Here is a 24,016-nt window from a genome sequence, read left to right on the forward strand (position 1 = left end):
TAGGTGACCCCTCTCTCCACACTGAAAACGCTGACGTAGCGCGGCCCAGGGACGAAGCCGCGTTGCAGCGGCAGCGCTGGTTTACAACAAATAACTCTTGCCAGGTTAAGACTAATTGCATCTAAAAACAGAAATGAAAGACAAGGGGTTTAACGCAACCCTCGGTAATACATCCGCTCCCGCCGGATCCCGCTGCCAAAAAGCGTTAGATTGGATTACGGATGTTATTACATCAAAAATGGATTGAAGGGCTTAAAGACTCCCAATAAACAGCAAACGCATTGGATTTATGGGGAAACATCTACCACGGCCTCGCTTTTACTTCAGCATTGTCATCAAACAAGGCCTTTGTGCTTTAAAGAGGCTCAGGGGAGAGGTGAGACACTGCAGCCGTGCCAGGGGCTTGCCAGAGGGACAAGTGAGAGATCCAACCTGGAAGAACACCTTGGCACTGCTCACCACATCTGCAAACAGCTGCCTGGAGAGCACCAAAAGGCTGATCAAGGTTTGTCTGGCGGTCTCCATCATCCCACACCCCACTGAACACAGAAGGGGCTTCCAGGACCACCAACAACCCCAAAACCAAACAGAGAACGAACTGGGGGACCGTTCGAGGATGGAGTAAGTGCAAGGCTGAAGAACACACCACCAGGCACGTCCCTGCCAGAGCACAGAGGCACCAGCACAGCTGGGCACCACCAACACCCCTCACAGACCTGACTGAGCTGAAGATCATGGAATCATGAAATGGTTTGCATTGGAAGGGACCTTAAAGATCATTCAGTTCCATCCCCCTGCCATGGGCAAGGACACCTCCCACTAGACCAGGTTGCTTCAAGCCCCGTCCAATCTGGCCTTGGACACTTCCAGGATGGGGCATTCCAGAGATGGGCTCAGTGACCTTTAAAAGTTCCTTCCAATCCAAACTATTCTTTGATTCTCTGATCCAGAGCTCTGACATGGCAGGGAGCCACACCGGGAGCTCCTTCTCACACCGCCCTGCTGCCAGGACATGGGGATTAATGGATCTCTATCCAGGCACCTCATTACCAGAGATAGTGAAACTGGAGCAAGTTCAAAGAGGAGCAGCAAACGCAATTAGGAGCCGGAGTGAATTAGGAGGGGAGGTGCAGGGAGCTGAACCTGCAGGGCTGGCTGAGCCCTGGCGGGGCCGGAGCTGCCCACGAGCATCCTGGGAGCACAGGCACCAGGGAGAGGGAGGGCCACTCCAGTGGGACACAGACTGCCATGGAAACAAGGAAAATCACCAGAAATCCACAAAACCAAGGTTGAGGAGAAAGGTTGGTATGGCCACACTCTCACACATGTGGCAGGGGACCTGCAGGCCCAAAGCAGGACCCCCACCCAAACTCTGGACAATATCTTCCCAGAAGAGTCCTCAGTTTCCCCTTTCCTGTGTCCTTTTGCTCCTGCCAGCCCAAAATGCAATTGAACAGATAATTTTGAAGCACTGGGATACATTCCTCCCATTTCAGCCATTCACAAGCCACCAGCCTCTCCACCAGCTCCGCAGGGACAGAAGGCAGAGGAATCACGTGCCTGCCTTGATCAGGATGCTGTGAATGATCCAAACCTCACTGCTGGCCAGGGAATGGCAGGAGAACCTGCATCTACACACCAGTCTGCAAGTACAAACCACCCCGGAGTCCCCATGGATGCTCCCAGCAGCCTGCCCATGGCTTTGTGTTTGGCCCAGGAACCAGGGAAAAGACTTCCCTTTGGGGAAAAAAGCAAAACTTCCTTCCTGTTGGACCTTGCCTTCCTACCTCCCACACAGCACAGCAGGAGCAACTGCCCGGAGAGCCACCAGCACACACTTCCCTCTGTCTGCCCATGGTGCAGGACGGTTTTGTAGGGAGGGGATGGGATGCCAGGGACAGGGAATCCCACCCAGGCACCAAAAGCAGGCAGGGAAGCACCTGGGAGACCAGGGATCGAAGAAATCACAGCCTGTCATGGAGAAGAACACTCAATTCCCAAATTCCCAGCTCCTCTGCCCTCTCAGCACCCCACCCTGGGGATGGTGCCTAGATCCTGCTGGAGCCTCACGGTCCCCCCGAGCCTCTGCATTCACCATGGACCTGCAGGCAGGAGATGCCACATCTTGTTCTTTATGGAAAGGCTTAGGAAGAAGCATCACCTTCCCCTGCCCAGCCTCTGGACCAAAGATGCTTCCAAGGAAAGCCTGGAGCTGGCGTGGAGGGGGCCGGTGTGAGGCTCCGGAGAGGACAGGGACAGGGAATGTCGGCTTTCAAAAGCCTTTTCATTGCTAAGCCCAGGGCTGGGGCCGTGTCCCTCCATGATAAAAGTGTCCCTAAACAAGGCTTGGCATATCCAAAGCGAGGGCGAGGAGCAGCCCTGAATGGGAGGGACCCCGGGAAGCCCCCAGCTCCTGTGGGCAGGTTTTCCAGCGGCACACGTCCTGCTCCCCTCGGCTTCAGTGGCGCTTCCCCGGCTTAGAAATGAAAAGGAAGGAAAAAAACCCTTTGTGTGTCCAGGCAAAGCTTGGGGAGAGGGAGGGGGGAAAAAATGGGGGACAAAAAAAAGACAACACGTGGGTGGTCTGCTCGGGAGACTTTTGACTTTGTTTTTTTGGCTATTTTATTTCTTGGCAGAAAGAACTCCTGGGGCTGCTCGGCAGAGGGTATGGCCAGATCACAGGAGCATCCTCAGCCCACCCAGGGGCCAAAGTTCAGCTGGCAGCTCCCGGCTCCGAGGGGTTTCGCATCAAAGCACGGAGGAGTCAAGAGAAATTAAAGTCAGAAACGGTCCAAGGAAGGGGCAGAGGGCAGTGCCAGCCCCCCGAGGGGAGGGGGGACACCCCACAGGGATGCTCCGAGCACCCCGCTCGCTGCTTCCCTAGACAGCCCGAAACTGGGAAATAGAGGATAAATAGGATTTTATGTTAAAAAAATGAGCTTAAAAGGCTCAGCCAAACATCCGACAGGACGCACAGCCAGGATTTTGTAAACTGTGCTATGCCGGCTTTACAAAATCCGGGCTGTGCATCCCGTCGGATCCACAGCGAGCCAGAGCCGGAGCCGGTCACCTGCAGTGCCCCAGGTGTGCCGGCAGCGTTGGAGGGGAGCTGGCACCGACCCAAAGCCACGGGGGCCCTTGGGGAGCCACGTTTGGAGTCGGCAACACACTGTCAGCTGCTTGTGAAAACGCCTCCAAAAGCTCCAGGAGGTTGATTTTCACTTGAGTTTTTGTGTGAAATGAAAAATAGCTCCTTAAAATTTGGCTAATTCAGAGGCTGGTAAATCCCTCTGCCCCCACTTTCCTGGACTTGGATGACACATGAGGGATCTCACGTTTCTTCTTCCCAGTGCTTTGCTCCACTTCTGAGCTTGTTTTGGGGAACATATTTGTCTTTGAGGGCTCTTTACAGCCTGAAGGTCCCATGGGATGTAGCTCAGAGGACCCCTTCTTTCAGCCCTCGTTAGTTTGATGACCCTATCAATGCTTGAACTTGACCTCCAAACACAGAGAAGCCACTGACCAAGTGCTTCAAGATGTTTGCCTGACCCAAGGCTGTGATTTTGGCCCCTCTTTGCCCTCTTTGCCCACTGCGAGCAAAGCTTGTGTTGAATCAAGCCTTTCATCAGCTGAGGGACCACAAAGGGCTGAACTTTGGCATCCCAGGGCCATCAGGCTGGTGCCAAATATGGGAAGGAGATGGGAGTCTGCATGGGAGTTGTGCCAGGGCTTTTGGCATCCCAAACCCATCTCTGCGGTGCCCGGGCTGGAATCAGGGCTTCCTGCATCCCTGATGGCTGCAGAGCTGGTGTTCCCTGAGTGACAGGTGATAGATGTCCCCAGGCTGGCACAGGGACGGTGACCATCACTCCAGGAGAGTCCGGCCCGGCAGTGACTCAGCCCATGGTCGCTGCCAGCACCGCGTTGTGCCAAGCCGGCTCAGCGGGTTGTTGTGCCAGGTCCTCCCCCCTGTCACCTCTCCTGTTAGCAACACCTTCCTGTCTGACCATCCAGGAGCCACTCTGGCATCTCCATGGCCACGCAGGGAGCAGAACCACCACTCCCGACCCACTCAGTCACACGTCAGGAAGCACTAAGAACCATTTCCCATGACAGAACTGAGGGGGGCTCAGGGCTGTCCTGCCAGAGCTGGGCCTGGCTGCTTCCTCTGCATCAGGTTTATTCCCAGCTATTCTGCAGCACAACTCCAGCCCCGGCCGGGCTGGCGGGGGATGTCCACACCGGCAGCCTCACCACGACACTGCGCTACGGCAGAGCCCCTCCTGCCCCCAGCTCTGCCACGGCCTCGCCGCCCCCTCCCGCAGATTCCAGGCTAAAAATACCCTGTTTACGGAGGGGAAAGCGGCGGCTCCCCCGGCCGGCGCTCGCCTCCCACGCGGGCGGCTGACCCCTGTGCCGGCTGCTCGCCGGTGAGCCCATGGCACGTGACGGCGAGGGAGCCGAGCCACGGCCACCGTGCCCTTTGCATGCACGGAGCCAGGCGGGAACAGCCAGGCTGAGCAGGACGGGAGGGGAGGAAGAGCGAGCTGGCAGCACTGCCTGGACATGGCTGAGCTCCCCAGCGTCCTCCTCCACCCACACCAGAGCCAGCACAGGCGGATACACCCCTGTGCAATGGTCCCCTGCATGCACAAACAACAGGCCCCAAGAAAATTCCAATGTCCTTCACTCTTCCCTCCATAAAAAGCACTAAGACACAAAAGGGACTTCTGCAGCCATCTGGATCACAGTACACACTGCGCACCACTGGCACTTCCCGCTGCCGGAGCTGCTCTTGGAGGCAGCACCCACAGACAAGGACAAGCATCTCCTTGGACACCATTCCTCTTTCTCCCAAGCAAAGTCCTGCAAATGACCTGTAATGCCTCCAGCAAAGATGGCAGCAAAATATAAGCTCCAGGCATGACAGTGCTCCGGACACACAGAGCCAACCCTGCCTGGGGACATGCTCCTGCTCCTGGCCCCAAGCGGGGCAGGGACAGCAGAGCAGCCAGACACAGACCGGTGACCCCACTCAGCCAGTGACACATTCCTCCCCCTGCTCCCATCCAGAGGGACATATTTTCCGTACGTGTCAGCTCTTTGCACCGGCCAAGTCACACACAAGTGCCTGGCGACACTGTCCAGGCGCCCGCAGCCCTCCCGAGCCAGGGCCAGTGGCGAGGAGGAGGAGGGCGACTCACATGTGATGAAGTAATCCTGCTGCCGCTTGAACTCCAGGCCCATGTAGTTGGGGCTGAACTCCTGGAACTTGATGGTGAAGCGGATCTCCTGCTCGGGCCGGTTGCACGTCACCAGCACGTTGGGGTCCATGACGGTGCTGCAGGCATCTGCCTGCTCCTTCCTCACCAGGTACAGCTTGTAGTACTCGTAAGGCTTGGACGGCTCCGCCTTGGGGCAGATAATGTCCAGTTTATCCCCAATCTCCGGGTAGATGACCAGCCCCTTCCCAGTCATGAATCTGAAAGAGAGGAGGGTGAGAGGTTACTACATGCTGGAGCAGGAGCCACACCAGCCCATCCCACCCCACTCACAACATTTATTTTGTGCTTCAACTCTGCTGCTTCCCCTCTACAAGATAGTTGACACCAGAATTAAGTTCTCCTCTTCCCTCCCCATCCCAGCATATAACAGAGCCAGTGTGGGCTCCCTCCAACAAAACCAGGGCTGGCTTGGGTCAGTCCTGCTTGCCAGCCATGAAAGGGCGGGCACCCTTCCCAGCCCCAAGCCTGGCATTCAACAGGGAATGGAGTCTTCCCACAAAGGGCTGAGGAGCAAGCGGGCTGGAGACGCCGTGGCTCTGCCCGACGGCCAGGCAAGGAGCTTCCTGCAGGGACAGGCAATAATTAGACACAGGGAGAAGTCCTGACAATGGGGCGCAGGGAGGGATCCCTTCCACGCCCCAGCTCCCCAAGGAATTCCTGTCCTTAAATGGAAGGGAGGGAAGCATCCTGCAGGACAACTTCTGCCTCACCAGGCTCAACGGCGTGCCCAGGAGCGTGGGAGGACCGGATGGAGAGGAGCAAGGAGGGAGGAAAGCTATTCGGGGCTGGAAGGCAGGGCATTGGGAAGGGAAGGAAGGCAAGATGCTGATAATTAGCATTCGGATCTCGTTATGGTGGGGCAAGGCTCTGATTAGGTTTTTCCAGCATGAAGGAGAGGATTAGGGCAGCAAGGAGGGAAGCAGCAGATCATCTACTTTGATGTAGGCAACAAGCGTTCCTGATGGGAGATAAGGTGGGAATGGATGTTCCTGCAGAGTTATCTCTGCTGCAACTCCCTCATGTAATCTGGGCATGGCAAAAACCAAAGCATTTTGGCTGCACGGTCACGCTTCCCCTTCCGCTCTCGGACACAGCCCATCCTTGTCCCAGTCCATCCTGGGGGTTGGATGGGGTCCGGGACACCTTCTGCCCCCAGCCAGCTGCTCCAGTTGAAGCTGCAGGCTCCATGGAAGGAAGATCAAACACACAAAACCAACCTGCTCCGTGGCTCCAGTACAAGTCTTAGCAAGAAGCCACGGAGCTGGAACCAGCAGCAGGCCTCTGGCTGCGGGAGCCCCACAGATCCACATGCCAGGCTGGGAGCTGGCAGGCGGAGCCAGAGCCCACGCACCCCCTGATGCCCTTGGCACGGCTCCGGAGCTCGGTGCCAGCTCGGTAGCAGCGGGACAGACACACAGACATCATGTGCACCTTGCTGCCAGATCAGACGGGCAGCCGGGGTGCCCGCCCTTTCCCAGCCCAGGAGAGTTGGCACAGGGATGGTGGGTACAGTTCCATGGAGCTGGATTCAGGCAGGTTATCCGCCCATCCTCCCTGCGTGGCTGCAGCTCTGCCTCCACCATATCAGCTCCAGCAGTATCCAAAGCAGCTGCACAATGGGGCATCAGGCACAGGGAGATGGTCGGGATCATCCCAACCCTGGCACCAGCAGTACAGCAGGGTTTTGGCCACAGTAGGTTTGGGAAGTGATTAAGTTTTACACAAGTCATGATTCTGGCAGAAGGTGACCATGAGAGAGTTGGGAAGTCGACCCCTGAAGGGCTTTCAGGGATGCAGGTGGGATGCTGACCGTGGTGCCAGCACGGCACAGTCCGGCTCCATCTGCGGCACTACCGGCAGGTAAGCCAGGCTTCGCTTCACACTACCAAGTAGGTCACCTGGCCGGTGGCCAGCACGGGCTTCCAAAGCCTCGGGAGCGATAAAGGCTTCCCCACCCACGGCCGGAGCCCTGACGCAAGGCCGGAGCCGGGCAGGAGCAGGGGAGCAGCCCCTGCCCCTCCCTCCCGGCCGCAGACACGCAGTGCAAGTGAACACTTGCACGCTCGCCCTGGGTTCCCACCCCGAGAGGCAGCTGGATCCCACACTCCACGGCTGGGCTGAGTCAGAGGCTTCCTGGCACAGGATTCTGGAGTGACTCAAGCTCCCTCCTCCAGCCCCTGCCAGCTCCCTCCTGCCCAGAAGATGCCAAACAGGAAGCCACAAACAAGTCAAGCAGATGTCTTGCACCGCCGGAGCAGGAGGAGAAAGCTGCTATCCACCCTCATCTCCATACCAGGAGGACCTATTAAACCTCCATGGCCAAAACCTTGGCCAACACCTGCAAACTAACCGGTCCCCACGACACCAGCCTATTGGGATGGGGCCAAGCAGATTTTTAAACAGGGGAGGGGCCATAGAGCAGCTGGGGCAGCTGAGAACATCCCAGCACCACATCCTGCTGGCACCTCCTCATCTGAGGAACTCCAGGATCAGGGCCTATGTTTGGTTTATTTGTTTAAAGGATAAAACAACAAGGCGAGTCCCTGCCATGACCGCTCAGTCCCAGCTCCAGAAGCACATGGCTTCGGCCTGGAAATTAGCCCAGGAACATCTTCCAGATCTCCTACACCAAGCAAGACAGAGCCATCTCACCATGCATTGGGCTTTTGAGGTGCTCCCTCTGACTGTTTCTCTCTGCCAGCCACATTCCCCCCCCAACACGTTTCCCTTTGTCCTCCAATTTCCCTGTTTTTTTCTCCTCCATTTCCCCCTTAGTGTCCTCTCTCTTCTCCAAAAGCAGGGCTGTTCCCAAAAAATTTTGCTTTGTCACAAGAACAGCTTGTAATGACCATCCTAGAGAAGACCAACAGCTCCTGCCACGCAAGAGGCCAGTTCTACAGGAAATTCTCCTTTAAAATACTCAGTAAAAAGCTACATTTATCACAAGAAAAAGAGAGGAAAAAAGGAGAGTCCAAAAATTGTTGCGTGTTGCCTGAACGCAGGATTGCAGCCAGTTCTGGGGACAAGGAAATTTAGTTCAGAGGGATGGCTGAAGACAAAAAGGAATTACACTCTTGACTTGTCTTCACAAGGACACGTCTTCAGATTTATCTTAACCGGGAGAAACGAACAGAGCAACTTCTAAATTAATAGGGAAATTCATCGTGCCCTCAGAGCACCCGCTGTAATGTCAGGGAGGGAGGGAGGGGGAAATCTGCTGTTCCTCCATAAAATACAGTTTGATTTCCCTGTTTTAAGGTGGGGAGGAAAAAAATACAAGGAAAACTAAAATTTAACTCAAACTTAATGCTGAAAAACAGCTTCCACCTTGTATGACTCTCCTTTACCTCGCCCATCACTCACAAGAATGGTCCAGCTTTATTCCTACCCCACCTCTGGAAGTGTTCAAGGCCAGGTTGGATGGGGCTTGGAGCAACCTGGGAGGTGTCCCTGCCCATGGCAGGGGGTGGAACAGAATGATCTTTAAGGTCCCTTCCAACCCAAACCATTCTGGGAGTCTGTGAGTGGCACCGTCACCAGTTCACAGGTAACATCCTTCCTCCTGGAGTCCAAGGGCGTGGGAATGATTAACTACAGCCATTACAGCTTAAAACAAGTACTTTTTGCCAGCTGAGCAGGTGGGGAGCACTGGCCATCACTCCACTTATCGGCAGCTCCATCCATTAAAGCCCCTGGAGGTGGTTTTTGGGTGGCACCCACGGCTGCCCACCCGCAGAGCCGTGCTGGGACCATCCCGGCCATCCCAGCCAGGCATCCCCCCACAGCCTCCCGGCCCCCAGCTCCTGGCCCTGCAGGTTCCCTGGGACCGATCAGGTGGCGGCATCCAATTTCCTCATTGTTTCAGGAGGTGTTTTCTGATGGGAAAGGTGAAAAGGGTATTTGTGAGCCTTGTAAACCGATTCCTCCGAGTTGGGTAAACAACGGGAGCTCTGTTGGCAGCGGGATGTTGGGATGCTGGAGCAGAGAGACGGGATTAAAGGGCAGCCTCTCCCCTGCCCTGAGTTGGGGGGCCACTGCTGGGGACCCCCAGCCCTTGCAGAGCTCCCCCCTCAGCAGCACGGAGGGCTATGCTCCCTTCAGGGCTCCAAACCGTGGGACCCGATGGACTGAGCGGGGTCTATAGGTGGGACCTGCTGGAAGAGCAGCGGACTCAGTGCCTGTGGAGGCAGCACCCCGACATCACAGAGGAGGGTTGCTGGGAGAGGAGGAACGGGGCAGTAAGAGATGAGAATCCCTTGGAACACAGCGTGGGCCCAGGAGGGAATGCAGCCCCTGTGCCCCTGGCTGTGCCTCGGCAGGAGCTCCAACACACCGCGGCAGCAGTGCTGCCCAGGCAGGCACAGACCAGCCCCGCCGTGCCCGCTGCTCCTTCCGTTCGATCCCAATGCAGCCGGGCACGGATCCACACACAGGGATGAGCAGACCCCATGCAACCACAGGCAGGGCAATACCATCTTCCAGCAGCGGCTGGAAGCTCACACCTTGTCTTCCAGGAGGAGCAGCCCCGTGAGGGGGTGGGGCTCCCAATAAACCACCTGATGGATCAAAATCCCATGGCTTCCCGGGATGGCTAGTAGGACACCAGCCACACCGAGCAGCTCCAGTAGCACCAGGGTTCCTGGAACTGCCACACCACAGGGATGACCTGCTCCTTCCCACCACTGTCAGAGGCTCTGCAAGCCCAGGAACACAGGGTGAGGAGGAAAACCTTTGGTGGGACAAGCTCTGAATTTGTGTTGGGCGTGAAACCTCCCTCCTCCACACACCCACCCCGTGCAGGCTCCTCTCCTCCATGTGGGAACACATGGATAGATATGGATAAGCCAACACGTTCACAGCAACAGCTGCAGACACAAGTGTCCTGCAGACAAGTCATCTGGAATCTTAAAATCCAGCAGTCCTTCAGATCTTCCTTAGGGGAGATCAGTGAATTGCTTAAAAACATATTTTTTTAAAAAATGTGTTGACACACTTTCCAACCTCTCCTCTCCCCCTGATCCAGGCATTCCTTCCACCATGTCAACTACCAAATCTCCAGGGCAGCATCACCTTTCCCCACATCCACAACACACAATGCCCCTCACCTGACATCAGGCTTTGCAGCAACAGAACAACATTTACCAAGAACCTGCTCCTCGCAGAAGACGCTCTAAAGCCGATGCTGACATACATACAAGATGACATATGCTAAATGCTGTTTGCTTCAAAGAAATCCAAAAATAACTGTATCTTACATGCAGGACATGTACGTCTGGCAGGGAAGGCTGACAGTGCCCGGCAGAGCGAGGCCTGCAGGAGCTCTGTGGTTTTCCTGGTGTCTGGGCAGCTGAAGACCCCGTGGGCCCAGCTCTCCACACCAACAGGTCCTTCCAGCCAGATCACAGCTCCCACGAGCCACCACGGCTCACACCCACTGGGAACCACCTCACAAAGGGATGGGAAAGGGCCAGATCCAGTAAAAAAGCCAAAACTCCCTGTATGAACTGGGTGTGTGCTCCTGAAAAGCACTCCTGAACCCTGCGAGAGCTTTGCTGGTGCCCAGACACACCAGGTTCAGCCCCACCCCTCTGCCTCGCTCTCCCTCACTTCCCTGGGACATGGCAGCCATGTCCAGGCACTGGGTACTCTCTCCTGGGACCCTTGGCTACCAGCCAGAGAAATCAATGCTGTCCCCAGAGGAGTCCTCCAGACCCCAATATCACAGAGTTCCAGCCACTGGAGGGGCACTGCACAGCTCGCGCTCCCACCATCGCTCCAAAGCTCCCCTGCTGACACCCAGGCACCGCTGCCCTTGCCAAGGTCTGTGTTTTCACCAAGAAAGAGACATCGAGGGGTTGGTAGCAAACACTGGGATGTCTCTTGGGTGGTACCATCACAGCTGGAGTCAAACAGCATCACTAGAGAGGGATGAGTACACAGTCCCAGCTTGAGTCAAGAGCATCGGACACCCCATGTCACAGGGACAGCCCCCCCTCAACTCACTTCACCTCTCAAGAGCTGAGGACAACCAAACCAGAGGAATTATACACTAATCCCAATGGCCCACCTTATTCCAGTACACCAACAGCATCTACAGCCCTTTCCCGGAGCGGTGCCAGCAGCTGGAGGCACAGGACCCATTCTCCTTTTTGACTCCCATTCAACTCTTGGGAACAAAGAAACCCCGTGGAAGGAAGTTAATTACAAGTGGAATGAAAAGGTTCCACACTCTCCTCTGCCTCCCTCTGTATCTGTCGCCTTCTCGCTCGTCCATCGCGCTCCCCGTCGCCGTAAGAGGGTAAATCGGAGCACACGAACCCCCATGCTCTCAGATCCCACTTCTTTCATGTGCTCCTCTATTATCAGTCTCCTTTAGAAGAGCCTTCCATCTTTTTTCCCCCTGCTAATCTATGTATAATTATTTTCCTTGCCCTCGGCGGACCTCTGCTATTTCTGCTCTGTCCTTCGGAGCCGAGGTGGCCACACAGACCCAACAGTTCCAGGTAATTCTAAAAGCAGCATCATATCTCCCCCATTCTCTTGGTCTCTGGTGCTCAGAGAGAGATTTTCCACCTTCCAGCCCCCCCCAGCTCCTCGTTGTCCCCGGGAGGGGGAACAGCCTCTGCGGAGCCCCCACAGGCTGTCCTGTCCCGTCCCCCTCCCAGACACACTTTAAGGCCCTTTTTTTTTCCACAACTCGGGTTTAATGAGGCCCATTCAACCCTCCCAAAGACAAAAGGCCCTTCTCGTTTCCAAACGGATTTACACGACGCATCAGTGAGGCATAAACGAGTCACCATGGCAACGCACACCGGGCCCCCCCAGCACCGGGATGCCATTTTCCAACTCCACTGCTCCCCAAAACCCCTTTGTTGCTTTAATGCAGCTAGGAGGCTCCTCACCGGCTGGGAAAATCCCCCACCCACCCCAAAGTGACCCCCGGGGCCAAGGATGACATTTTTGAGGTGAAGCTAAAAGAAGTCCCCAGTGCAGACACCCCAGAGAGCTCCGCGCCGTGACCGACTCTGGGTCATGGCCAAGCCAGGGTCTGGATTGAGCAGAAGGGACAGAAACACCAATTGCAGGGGGAAATGAAACCAAGCTGCCCCTCTGCCTAGAAATGGGGGTGATGCCCACGGCAGCACAGTCTGTCCACACTCAAACACCAGCCCCAGCCACAACCCTGCTCCCAGCACCTTTCCACAGGGAAGCCGGTGGCTTTGGGGATTCCCATAGCTTTGGCAATGATCAAGAGGCCACTCCAATGCTTCATATGGAGGTTTGGCAACCATGAGCCTCATGTTTGTACCATAACCCTCCCCAGCCAGCCTCTCATTGAAGCTCAAGAGAGCACCTTGCTTGCTCCATGCAGGGAAGACGGGACACAGGGAATGTGGGAAGCAGCGACATCCCACCACAGCTCCTCAAGCTTTTTTCAGATGTTGCACAGTCGCTGCCATATCTCTGAAGACCAAGCCCTTACCCAACATCAAGGGGACAGCCCAGCTGTACCTGATTAGACAACAGAGAAAGACCAGAAAGAATCCATTTTCCATGGAAACACCTCCGGGGTTTCTGCAAGGGGAAAGGAAGCAGGACCCTGGTTACAGCTGCAAACCTGCAGCTTACAGATGGGTCTCCCCTCCTCCAGTCCAGACCCCTTCTCCTAAGGGAGAGAGATCCAGAGCAACAGCCAGCAAGGTGACTGAAGACATCACTTGTCACAGGGTCCAGCACGTTCCCACTCGTGGAGATGCTCTTCAGCCAAAAGAGCCACCTCAGAGCAGCACTGCCACCCTTCTGCATGGGTTTGGCTTTTCCTGTCCCTGTGCCAGATGCCAAGGTAGAGGAAGTCTAGAGGAGGGACAGCTAGCAGAGGTCACCAGGGACAAGGGATGATCCCCACAGATCCTCTCTGTCCCTGTGCCAGTTTTCCTGCCGCTGGGCTCAGGAGCCCAAGGGCTTTTGGAACAGGTGGCTCAGCAGTGGTCACACCAAGGTTATCACCAACCAAGAGCAGAGGAGGTCTCCAGCCATCAGGATGCTGTGGAGAACAGGTCACCAGGCTCAGGAAAGCCAGCACAGATGCTGCCCACACCTCAGCACCCACAGCCAGCAGGGGCCACAGTGGCCAGTGATGCCCCTGGCCCCACGGCCGCTGGTAGCCAGGGCTGGCCTCGGTGACTCAGAGCCCTCCTGCACCATGGCATGCCCAAGGAAAGCATCTGAGTCCCAGATTCTCCATCAGCTCCAAGGAGGATAATGGTGGCCCCCATTCCATCGCCACACTGAGCACAGCCAAAGGCAGTGCCCACAAAAGAGGAATGTTCTCCTTTGTCCCATCGTGTGCTCAGCCAGGATGGTTCCCAATGCTAGTCCACCATCTACAGGGATGGCTGCTGCTCACCCCAATGCTCTGAGGAGGAAGAAGAGAAGGGGCAGGAGGAGAAGGCTCACAGTCCTCGCAGGAGCCAGGCCTGACATGAGCCGCCACGTGCTGCTCCATCTTCCCACCCCGTGCACTCAGACACTGCTCCCAAATGATCCCAATCCAAACCCTGTGAGGGCGGGAAACAAAAAGTGCTGGTAATTGAGGGAGTTTGGAGGAGATTTAATTGGGGCCAGAGCAGTGGCGCAGGCTGCTGCTGCCACCTGCAGCCGGTGGCGTGGGCTCGGGGGACCCCAGGCTCCCACTCGCGCCGGTCTGGGGTGCAGATGCAGAATGAGGAGCGCCAGGGGTCCCCTGGGCTTGTCCCCACCCCCCACACCCCCCTGCAAACTCCTTATTTTCAGCACAATAAGCAGCTCCAGCAGCGACAGAACCATGGGCTTGGCCAAGAAATGCAGAGAAAAAAAAGCCATATTTTCTCCCTCGAGTTGTATCGTCCCGATCTCCCCGCGGAGGAATCTGGAGGAGCCGAGTTATCTAATTAATGCTGGCAGAAGCGGGAGGCGAGGGCCGGGGGGCGGCGGGGCCCACAAAGCCGGCGTGGGGAGCGGTCTCCCCGCCGCCGGCATCCCCCGGCAAAGGGGCCCCTCGCTGGGAGTGAGGTAAGAGGGGATTCAAAGGGGGGTTTGTCAGGGGTTTTGTTTTTGAAAACGGGGGAGGGGAACGGGACAGGGCTTGACAAGAGCTGACAGACAACTGAACAAAACCATAAGGGCCATGAATGGCAACACGGCGCTTTAATTGGCGTAGGAATGGAGAGAGAAGTGAGACAATGAGGCCGGGCAGTGGCAGTGGGGCCGAGGTGTGGGCAGCGGGCACTCACCTTCTCCTGCCCACACTGCAAACCCCATCCCGACAGAGGTTGGCAGCTGGATGGCCTCCATCCTGAAAAATAGCACCCAAAAACCCCAGGGAAAACATGGACGCCAGAACGACAGAGCCCAGCACCCATCAGGCATCACAAAACCCTGACAGCACCAGAAGCAGCACAGTCCCAGCCCTGGGACGCTGCAGATATTAAATGATCCATCGGAAGCAGCTCAGGTTCCCGCTCGGCTCCGTGTGTTTTCCGGCCTCGGTTTGGCCGCCCGTGCCCTGGCTGCAGCCCCGCTCATCCGGAGGACGGGGGGCCGGGAGGGGGAGAGAGGGAGAGGCAGGTTAAAAGGGAACACGGTTGGATCAGCAGGGTTCCCACTCCTTCCCTGACCCCTCCGAAATAAAACGGAGGAGATTTCGCCTCCCGGTTCCAAAGCAAAGAATTACTTTGGCAGGGCCCGCGGCGGCGGCCGGGCGCCCACTTGGAAGGGAAAGCGGCAGGAATATGCCCAAGGAACCCAAGAGTAGGCCCTCCCCGCCAGGGCCTGCTCATTCTCATGCAGATCCATCCCCAGCCAGGACAGATCGGAGGCAAATTGCAGCCCACCCTCCCCAGACCAGGGGAAGGCAGGCAAGGGGCTCAGCCCACCAGACCTGACACGAACCCCACTGTTTTCCAAGATCCCCCCCTCTTCCCACCTCTCACTTTTCCGGCTCAGTTGGAAAAATGAAGGGCTGAAAGCCAAGAGCTGAAGTTACAGCCAGTGGTTGGGTCCTGGGAGAGAGAGAGCCCCTCCCTCCCTTCCTCCCTGCACCCCAGAACCCGGCACCCCAGAATCCAACACCTCACTGACCCTGCACCCCAAAATCCCAGGCTGCAGCCAGGAGCCTCAAACCAGCCCAAACCTCCCAACAGGACAGTGGAGACCCTCTACCCTGAACCAGACAACACTGAGTGCTGAAAGTCACTGGTGCTGCATTCCCAGGGGTACAGAACGGGTCCCCAAATCCCTCAGCACCCCCCTTCACACTCTACTGGCCACCTCCAAAGCAAGGGAGAGGAGCCACCAGCCTCCCCCAGTTTTCTGAGGACTACCACAAAAATAAAGCCCACACATGCCCTGGGGCATACACCAGCAGCTGTGGGGTCCTCCTGGACTTCCCCTGGCTCCCATGGTGTCCCAGGGCTTGTGTCTCCACCCCCAGAGATCCCACTGCTCTGGGTGACAGCCCCAGAGCACCCACCCAGGTCCCTGGGAGGGCTGGGGCTCTGGTTCACCCCAAGGATGCAATGCTGCGGTTTGAAGGATTAATCCCAACATCAGGAACCGGGCAGGGAGGAGCAATCCCTGCAGAGGGTTCCCCACAGCCCGGCTGTGGGATGGCCTGCCCTGCCCCGACAGGTCTCCCGGGTTTCGCCAGCCCTGCCAGCCCCTGGCCCAGGAGCAGCGTCACCCCCCTGACTCACCGCCAGGCCCTTTGATCCCTCGGCTCCCAGAGGTGGCCAAACGAGTTCTGTCATTCCAGCTCTGTCTGGAAGCGCCATCTTCCCAGGCAGCTGCAAATCACCAGCCCTCAGCCCTCGTGTCATTACCGGGAACTCGCTCGGCTGCCACTGGCCTTGGAACTTACTGAGAGCTTCTCAACCCCTGTCCTAATGCAGGGCACGTCCACATCTGCCCACAGCTGTCCACCCCAGCTGTGGTTGGAAGGGACCTTAAAGCTCATCTCATTCCACCCCCTTCCACTAGCCCAGGTTGCTCCAAGCCCCGTCCAACCTGGCCTTGGACACTTTCAGGGATCCAGGGGCAGCCACAGCTTCTCTGGGCAACCTGTGCCAGGGCCTCCCCACCCTCACAGCCAAGAATTCCTTCCCAATATCCCATCTCACCCTGCCCTCTGGCAGTGGGAAGCCATTCCCCCTTGTTCTGTCCCTCCATCCCTTGTCCAAAGTCCCTCTCCAGCTCTCCTGGAGCCCCTTTAGGCCCCGGAAGGAACTCTAAGGTCTCCCCAGAGCCTTTTCTTCTCCAGGCTGAAGCAGGAACCAGGTCACAGAGTTCCTCACTCCCACGTCAGCCCCACCACCGGCACGTCGTGCTCGGCCGGCCAGGACCTTCGGCCCCACTCCATCGGGGTGGATGGGGCTGGGTTAGGTCTGGGAGAAGAAACTAAAGATGAGTCACAAGACCTCAAAAGATTATTTGTTTTCTCCCCTCTTGTCCTCCTGCACACACAAACTGAGCCATCACCAAAGCCTGGAGAGCCAGCTCCACAGGAAAGCCTGAATCCAGTCTCCACCTTCGGCCCTGGATGTCACTCAGCAGGGAAGAAACTGCCCCTTTCTCCCCAAAACCTCTTGCCAGTGCTGCCCACTGTGCTCTTTACTGTGAGGCCCCATTCAAGTGCAAAAGCCCCAATTTTCTCTGTATCTACAGCAAAAAGACAAACCTTCCTAAAGGTTTCAGCACTGGGAGGGGCTGGGACACCCTCTGCTCTCCCTCTTCTCTGCTCCCAGTTTACCCAGTTCAGGGCTGATTGGAACAGCAGCAGCTGAAGGGGGGGGGCAGGAGAGAGGCCAGCACAGCACAGGAGTGTCAGGTTTAAACCTCTCCTCCTGCCCAAAGAGATCTGGTTCAGACTTGCTTTTATTTTTAGGCCAGATACACGTACAGCTGAACTTTAATACAGTGTACAACATCCAGCTGGGAGCGGGCGAGGGAGAGGAACCAGAACCCAGCACTGGCTCGGGTGTCACGGGAGCTGCCAGAGCCGGAGATCTCAGGACTCGTGCTCCTCTCTGTCCCCAAGGATGTCACTAGACATTGTTGGGACACACAGCTCCCACTCCCAGCGGGACCTTTCACAAAGCAGTAAGGAAAGCTTGAGTTTAAACCTAAAAATAACTCAGCCCTTGGGCCTGAGGGGGAGGGGGCAGAGCACCCAGCCTGCCATCCCGCTCCAGCACCAGCAGTTTCCAATTGCCTGCGGACAGGGAGCGTTCCCAGTTCTCCCCCCGAGACAAAAACCTCCGCCTTGCCACCCACACTCATGGAATAAAGCTGGCAAGAGCCGCAGGAGAGACCAAAGTCTCCCCCAACCACATCCTGCCCCCCCCCCCCCCCCTTTGCTGCCAGATGCGATTCCCCAGAGCCTTGTCCCAAAATCCCGCCAGCTCAGGCATTCCTGGTGGCAGTCCTCGTCCCACCGCCTGTGTGCCACCACGCTGGGGACACATTCCAGCGACGCCACCACACCAGGAGCCTGACAAGGCTGATGCCACCAGCCTAACGGGGAGTTTATTCCCAGGCTGGTGACTTGTCTGCCCCGCTGATCCCCCTTCCCTGTGTTCCACAGGCAGAACCAGTTCCCAACATGGAGCACAAGCATCAAACTCACCAGAGCTGGGAGAGCAAACAAGGACCAACCCGCACCTTGCAGCGACGGTTTCAGGGTGCCCCCCAGGAAAGGGGATGATTTACCAAGGCTTAGGAAAACCCCAAGTGAGCACCAGTGCTGCTGCAGGAACACTCCATCCCGCCCTTTGGCTCCTGGCCCCTGGCAGGACTCACCCCCACAAACCCCTTACTGGACCCCAAATCTTCTCTCCGACCCCCAGGACCCTCAGCTCCCCCATCCCTTCCGGCCTCCCTATCCCAGAAAAGCCATTCACGAGGCTCCAGTCTCTGACCATCCAACTCCCTAAATCCACTTCAGTCTTTCTTTGCACTCAAGGTGCTTTTTTCCTTTCCTTTCTCTTTTTTAAACTTATTAAGGAGAAAGTTCAAACCACTGGCAGCGACTGAGACGCACTAATTTGGAACTTAGTGTGGAGTCGACATTGCATTAAGTATTTCTGTCAACCGTGAGGACACACCATGTCTGTGTAAGAAATTACACCAGCAATTATAGCTAAAGAGGCATGTAAAATTTAAAAAAAAAAAAATTTAATGTATTCAGAAATGATAACTGACATTCTTATTAGGATTAATCTAATTTTAGTAGACTCATTTATATCCTGCCTCTGGATAAAAAATGAGTTTCAATTTTAAAACCTGGATAAAAACTGGCATTTTTTAAGAAAGTACTTTTAAAAGTCACCCTGCATGATTAAGCGGGATGATAATGTGAGGAAGCTTAACAAAAAGCTGTGCCATTAAAGAAGATATTTGTTAAACAAAACAGAAGCAGAGATATTTATCAACCCCAGCAAACTGTTCCAGGGTAACTCCGGACCTGGCGCTGCCGGGTGTTGCTTGTGGTTGCAGGTTAATGGAGAGAAAATTGGGAACAGTGGATAACGGGGAAGGGGCAGGACGATGCTCAGGGCTGGGTCGGAGTTTTGCCGGGATGTCAGGAGCACGGGATGCATCCTGCACCCGTGAGCAGGGAATGGCAGGCATCAGTGAGAGCCATATGGTGCATCTATAGCCCGGATGAGCAACGCTGCCCAGTGTAGCCTGGACAGTCCCATGAGGCAGGGATGGGGGCAAGGCAAAGCACGGGAGTCACTCACAGACTGGGAAAAAAAATTCCAAAGGTTGAGTTAGTTTAACTTACCCAAAACCTGAGATTTTACAGCGAGGTCCTTCGCAAGGAGCAGCCTCGGGGTGCCGAGGTTTGCCGGAACACCGAGCGGGGCTGGGCACAGCTCCGCACTGCCCACCCTCTGTGGCACCACCACAGGCTGGTTACCTGGTACAAACACGTGCCCTTGGCCCATTGCTCTGGTCTCCACACACTGTAACCCCACAGAAGTGGATTGTTTAAATGGCACAGGTTCTGGCAGAAGCAGGTACAGGAGCATCTCTTCTCCCTGTCCCGACCCACCACGGAGGACGCCTTTCCCCAGCACACGCTTCCTGCTACGGACACCTCTAACAACTAAATAACCCCAAATCACATCACTCATCAAACCCAGCCACCCCAGGAAAGGAACCAGCCGAGATGCCTCCTCCAGTCATGCCTGTTGCTCCATGTCCCCACATTCAAATCCCCCACGGCAGCGGGGCTGCCATGGACATGTCCCTGACCACCATACACCATGGGATACCAAGGAGATGTTCAGCCATCCCAGGGTGGGAAGATGGGAAGGCAGGAGGGCACATGGAGCTTGCACCCCCAGGATGGGAGCCAGGCACCCACCAGGGCTTGGCCCTCTCCTCTCACCCACATCCCCCCATTCGAAGGGAATTAAGCACGGAAGCAAAGCACCAAATGATTTAAGGATACATGGAAGGAGTCAAAAGCCAATGAGGAAAAAAAAGTCCCAGGCTGATTATTTTATTTTCTCTTGACAGTTTGAGCCACAATGGCCAATAAATCCCAATTACGGATTTTAAAAATGCTTCCTGCAGACACTTGGACCATCAAGGCAATTCTGGGTTCCCATAACTCCTGCTTTATGATGGTCATACATGTCAGCTCTCCGCAGAGCCTAGCATTTCAATAAAATGACCATAAACCTAGATTAGAGATTAAAGGACTGACTCAGAAGTTGTCAGAGGAAGAAACAAGTTTCCCTGCAATTGCTTTGCCATTTTTACCGACCAACAGTTTGGCTTTTGGATGGTTTTATGCCAGCAGTAAATCCTGGCTGCTGACAGCTCGGTGTGGAGAGGCTGAGGCAGTGGGGAGGTGCGGGGAGGACGCGAGCGCAGCCCCGGGCTCAGCGACAGCTCCGCGATCAGAAGTGACAGGTCTCCTCCTGGGCTCCCCAGCGCCTGCGACGGCACAGGGACGTGGATGCCAGCTCCGACCGACCTTCCCAGCCCCCCCTCCCAGCCCCCCAACCTGTCAGACTGCTCTCCAGGGAGCAGCTTTGTCCTCGTTTCTCCTCCTTTCGTTTTGGCAGGGTCAGGAGCTGCCAAGCACGCCAGGACATGGGAAGGTGACAGCGGAGTGGTGACCCCCCCCCACCCGCGGGCTCCCTGTGGCCAGACAGGACCAGGGACCCCCAAACGATGCTCTGGGGGAGCAACCCCGGCCCCCCATCAGCAGCTGCCTCTGTCCCCCAGCCTGTCACAGCAGCAGTGACAACTCAGCGGAGACGCCTTTGGAAGGATAAACGCCGAGCGTTTGTTGTGCTCGTGTTTCCTGGATGAATGCGCCGCTTCCTTTTACTAAATGCTCTCCTAGGAGAAGGGAAAGGGAAAAATAAAACAGCAGCAGAAAGAAAGGGGGATGACTCATGGCGAGGCCACATCTCCACCGACACGCGAGAGCTGCGAGACAGTGCCAAGGACAAGGGCTGGGATCAAAAGCATAAGAGCGGATCAAACGCACGCCCTCCCCGGGGAGGGGGAAGGTTTGCAGGAGCTGCCAGGGGAGGAAGGTGGGATGGAGCCGGGCCCATCTCCCTTTCCTGAGGTTCAGCCACTGCTTTCACATTCTGAACAGGATCTCTGCTCGTTTGAGTTCATTGAGACACGCACACAGTGCTCCACACCAGGACACAGGCAGGGATGGGGACGGGGAGGACCAGGAGGAACCGTGGCTGCACCCAACAGGAGGTGAAAAAATGCCCTTTTCCCGAGGAAATGAAAGAGCAGAGCCCGGAGTTCAGCACGCCAAAGGGGGCCGGTGCCCTTTCTGCCGGTGCCTCTCAAAGTCTATCAAAAAGTCCCATTTACATCAAAATGCCCTTCCAGACATGCTTCGATTTTACTTTTCCCCTTTCATCTCGCCCCCCTCCCGCCCCACCTCGCAGCCCCATTGTCCTCGCAGCACCGCGCGCGGGGGAGAGGGCCGAGCGCGCTGCCAGCGGGGAAGGAACGGGAGAGAAAGAAAAGAGCTTTAAACTAAGAGAGAAGCCGGAATCGCTCCTGGTCCCGCTCCAGCGGGAGCTGTGACCCCATCTCCTCCCGCCTGCTGCTTGGCGGCCGCCCCGGGGGCCAGCGCTGGCCGTGTCCCCACGCGGGGACAGGGACTCGGGCTGCCCCAGCCTCCTGCCACCCGGGGCTTGGGTCAGGCGCCGGTGGCCACAGATGGCTCAATGAGCTTTAACAAAAGCCTCGGGCACGGGCTGCAGGATCCATGATCCTGCACGGGCAGCACCCTGCACACCCGCTCCCAGCAAGGTGGCTACTGGTGGCACTGGGAGAGCCTGACAAAGCACTTTAGGTACCAACAAGCTGGCAATGAAGTGGCTCAAGTTTGTGTCCTTCACTCTGCAGATGAATCCTAAAATATGCCAGGGGAGCTGGAACACTTCCACCGGTGCCAGTGCCAGGCTCTGCTCTGCCCCAGCCCTGTCCCACCTGTCCTTCTCCAGCAATTCGGATTTATGGAGCTGTTTTCTCCGCCAGCCTTGGCCTCGGCAGCACCACATCCTCCCTAACAAACTCTTCCAAGACCCTTATGCAGAGGTGCTTTCCCCGGGGTGCCAGATGGACACCCAAGCCCCAACTGAAATCCACTCCAGGTTCCATGTGCAAATGCTGTTTAATTCCAGTCTAACTCAGTAAAGCCCAGCTCTAGCAGCTCACAACCCCGATGCCATTCACCAGGCTCTGTCCACCTCCTCTGACACTGAGCTTGTCCAGTCCTCCCTTCCTATTGTCAGCATCTATTTTTAACCCCCAGCATTATTTCTCCCTGCGTGACTTCAGACATTCTCCGGGGACGAGGTGGAATTGCTGAGCTGGTTCCAGGCAAAGTGACTCAACTCTCACCTTCACAAGCCACACAGGAATCACAGAAGGAGTAAATTTTCCTCCGTTCACATTTTCCTTTCTCCTGCCCACCAAGCTCTAAAAGCAGGGAAAACTGCAGGGAGGTAAAGCCCATGTCCATCAGCAAGAACACACAGCAAAGCCATTTCCCTCCTGTTCCTTCCCTGGCACCTTTATCATCAGCTGGATTTACCTCTGTGGCAGTTACCTCGGGAAAAATCCTGCATCAACACCCACTGCCGGTGTAAATGAAGGTCAGAACCACAACCTTCAAACGGGTGTTATGAGTGGATGCTCCAACCTGCCAGGCACGGGGAAGCTTGTGAGAGGCCCATCCCGGAGGAAGGGAGGGAGCAGCGTTCCCCTCGCAGCGTTCCCCTCGCGGGGCCCTGGGCTGAGCGCTGGTGCCGACGCTTCATTACTCCCTTTGAGCTGGTCCTCCCGGCGCCGCCGAGCAGTAATTAAGGAGAAGGTCAGCAGTGAAGCCCTTCAAAAATCTGTCCCTTTAGGGGAGTATCCAAACAACCCACCATTTGCCGCCTTCTAATTCCTAAAGCGCGCAAACCCAACGCCAACCCAACGCCGACCCAACGCCGAGCGCTCAGAGGTGCCTCGTGGTGCAGGAAGGCGTGCGCCGCGTGAGCCAGATGCTGGCATTAGGGGGCATTAAGAACCAATAAATAATCATTAATGCTGCTCCAGGAATGCGGCGCTCTGTGAGAAAGCCCTGGTGCCAAAACACGGTGTTTACGGCACCGGGGGAGCCGGGCTCCTCCGGTGCGGATCCGGGACAGCCGCCTACCGCGCACAATGCAGCCGGCGCTGCCAATTCCGGATCACATCCCAGTCCCCAGCACTCAGCATTCCTCATGAAGCCCCAGCTCAGGGGCTGGCTCGGAGAGCTCCCACGAGCCGAACTGCTCCCATGGCCACATAGGACCGTGCTGGCCAACAGAAGCTGCGGTGACATGGAGAGCTGTCTCGCTCCGAGCTGTCGGACACCGCTCCGGCCAGCCCTGTCTTCTGGGATGACTTTTGCTTGCTGGAGCTGGCGGGATGCTGGAACACTTACAGCCCCGGAGACAAGGGGAGGCAGCATCTGGAAGCAATTATCCCAACGCTCTTGTATCTGTCACCCACTCCCCGGCCTTCTGCAAGGAACCACTCGCACCATCAGCAATCTCTCTCTCAGAAACCAGGAGAGGGATTCTTCCCCCTCTCCCTGACAAGGCAGCAGAAACTTTCCCAATGGAGGGCATAGGGTGGGCAAGGTCCCTCCTGCCAGGTCACACAGGTGAACTGGGCACACCAGGAACAGGCCCCTGTAGGTAACTGAAGGAGGAAGAGCTCCCAGATAAGGAATACAACAATTTCTCTGCTCCATCCGTATCCTACAAACCTCCAACTGCTTTACAGGCATGGGTGAACTCCTGGGAGTTCTGCGGGATGGTCCACATGCCTCCAACACAAGTCATGCATCTCCATCCTCAAACCATGTGCCTCAGTCCTCAACCCACACGTCTCCAACCTCAAACCATGTGTTTCCATCCTCAACCCACGTGCCTCCATCCTCAAAGAGGAAAAGCAAGGAGGAAAGGGCCTTGTCTAGGAGAGCAGGAGCCAGGAGGATCCCACAGCCTTTCCCCAGGCTGAGGACAGCAGCAGGAGTCCCTCTACTCTCCCTGGCATTGTCCACATCCCACAATGTTCCCAGGCACAACATACAGCCTGCATCCCAAAAGGAAAACCCAGCCAAGAAGGAATGGCTGATGGGCCCCAGGGCTTTTCCAGCTGGC

At 56.4% G+C, this 24,016-nt stretch overlaps 1 protein-coding gene across 2 annotated transcripts in view; it reads right to left on the minus strand.

The window, feature by feature from the left end:
* The window catches only part of EFNB1 (ephrin B1), a 50,904-nt gene that overhangs the window by 15,578 nt on the left and 11,310 nt on the right, over positions 1 to 24,016 (minus strand). For both annotated transcript variants that reach the window (XM_064669528.1, XM_064669529.1), the window contains exon 2: positions 5,205 to 5,482. In XM_064669528.1, the coding sequence (XP_064525598.1) occupies positions 5,205 to 5,482 (278 nt within the window). The remainder of the gene's footprint in view (positions 1 to 5,204; positions 5,483 to 24,016) is intronic.

Source organism: Pseudopipra pipra, chromosome 13, assembly GCF_036250125.1.
Source record: "Pseudopipra pipra isolate bDixPip1 chromosome 13, bDixPip1.hap1, whole genome shotgun sequence".
NCBI lineage: Eukaryota > Metazoa > Chordata > Aves > Passeriformes > Pipridae > Pseudopipra > Pseudopipra pipra.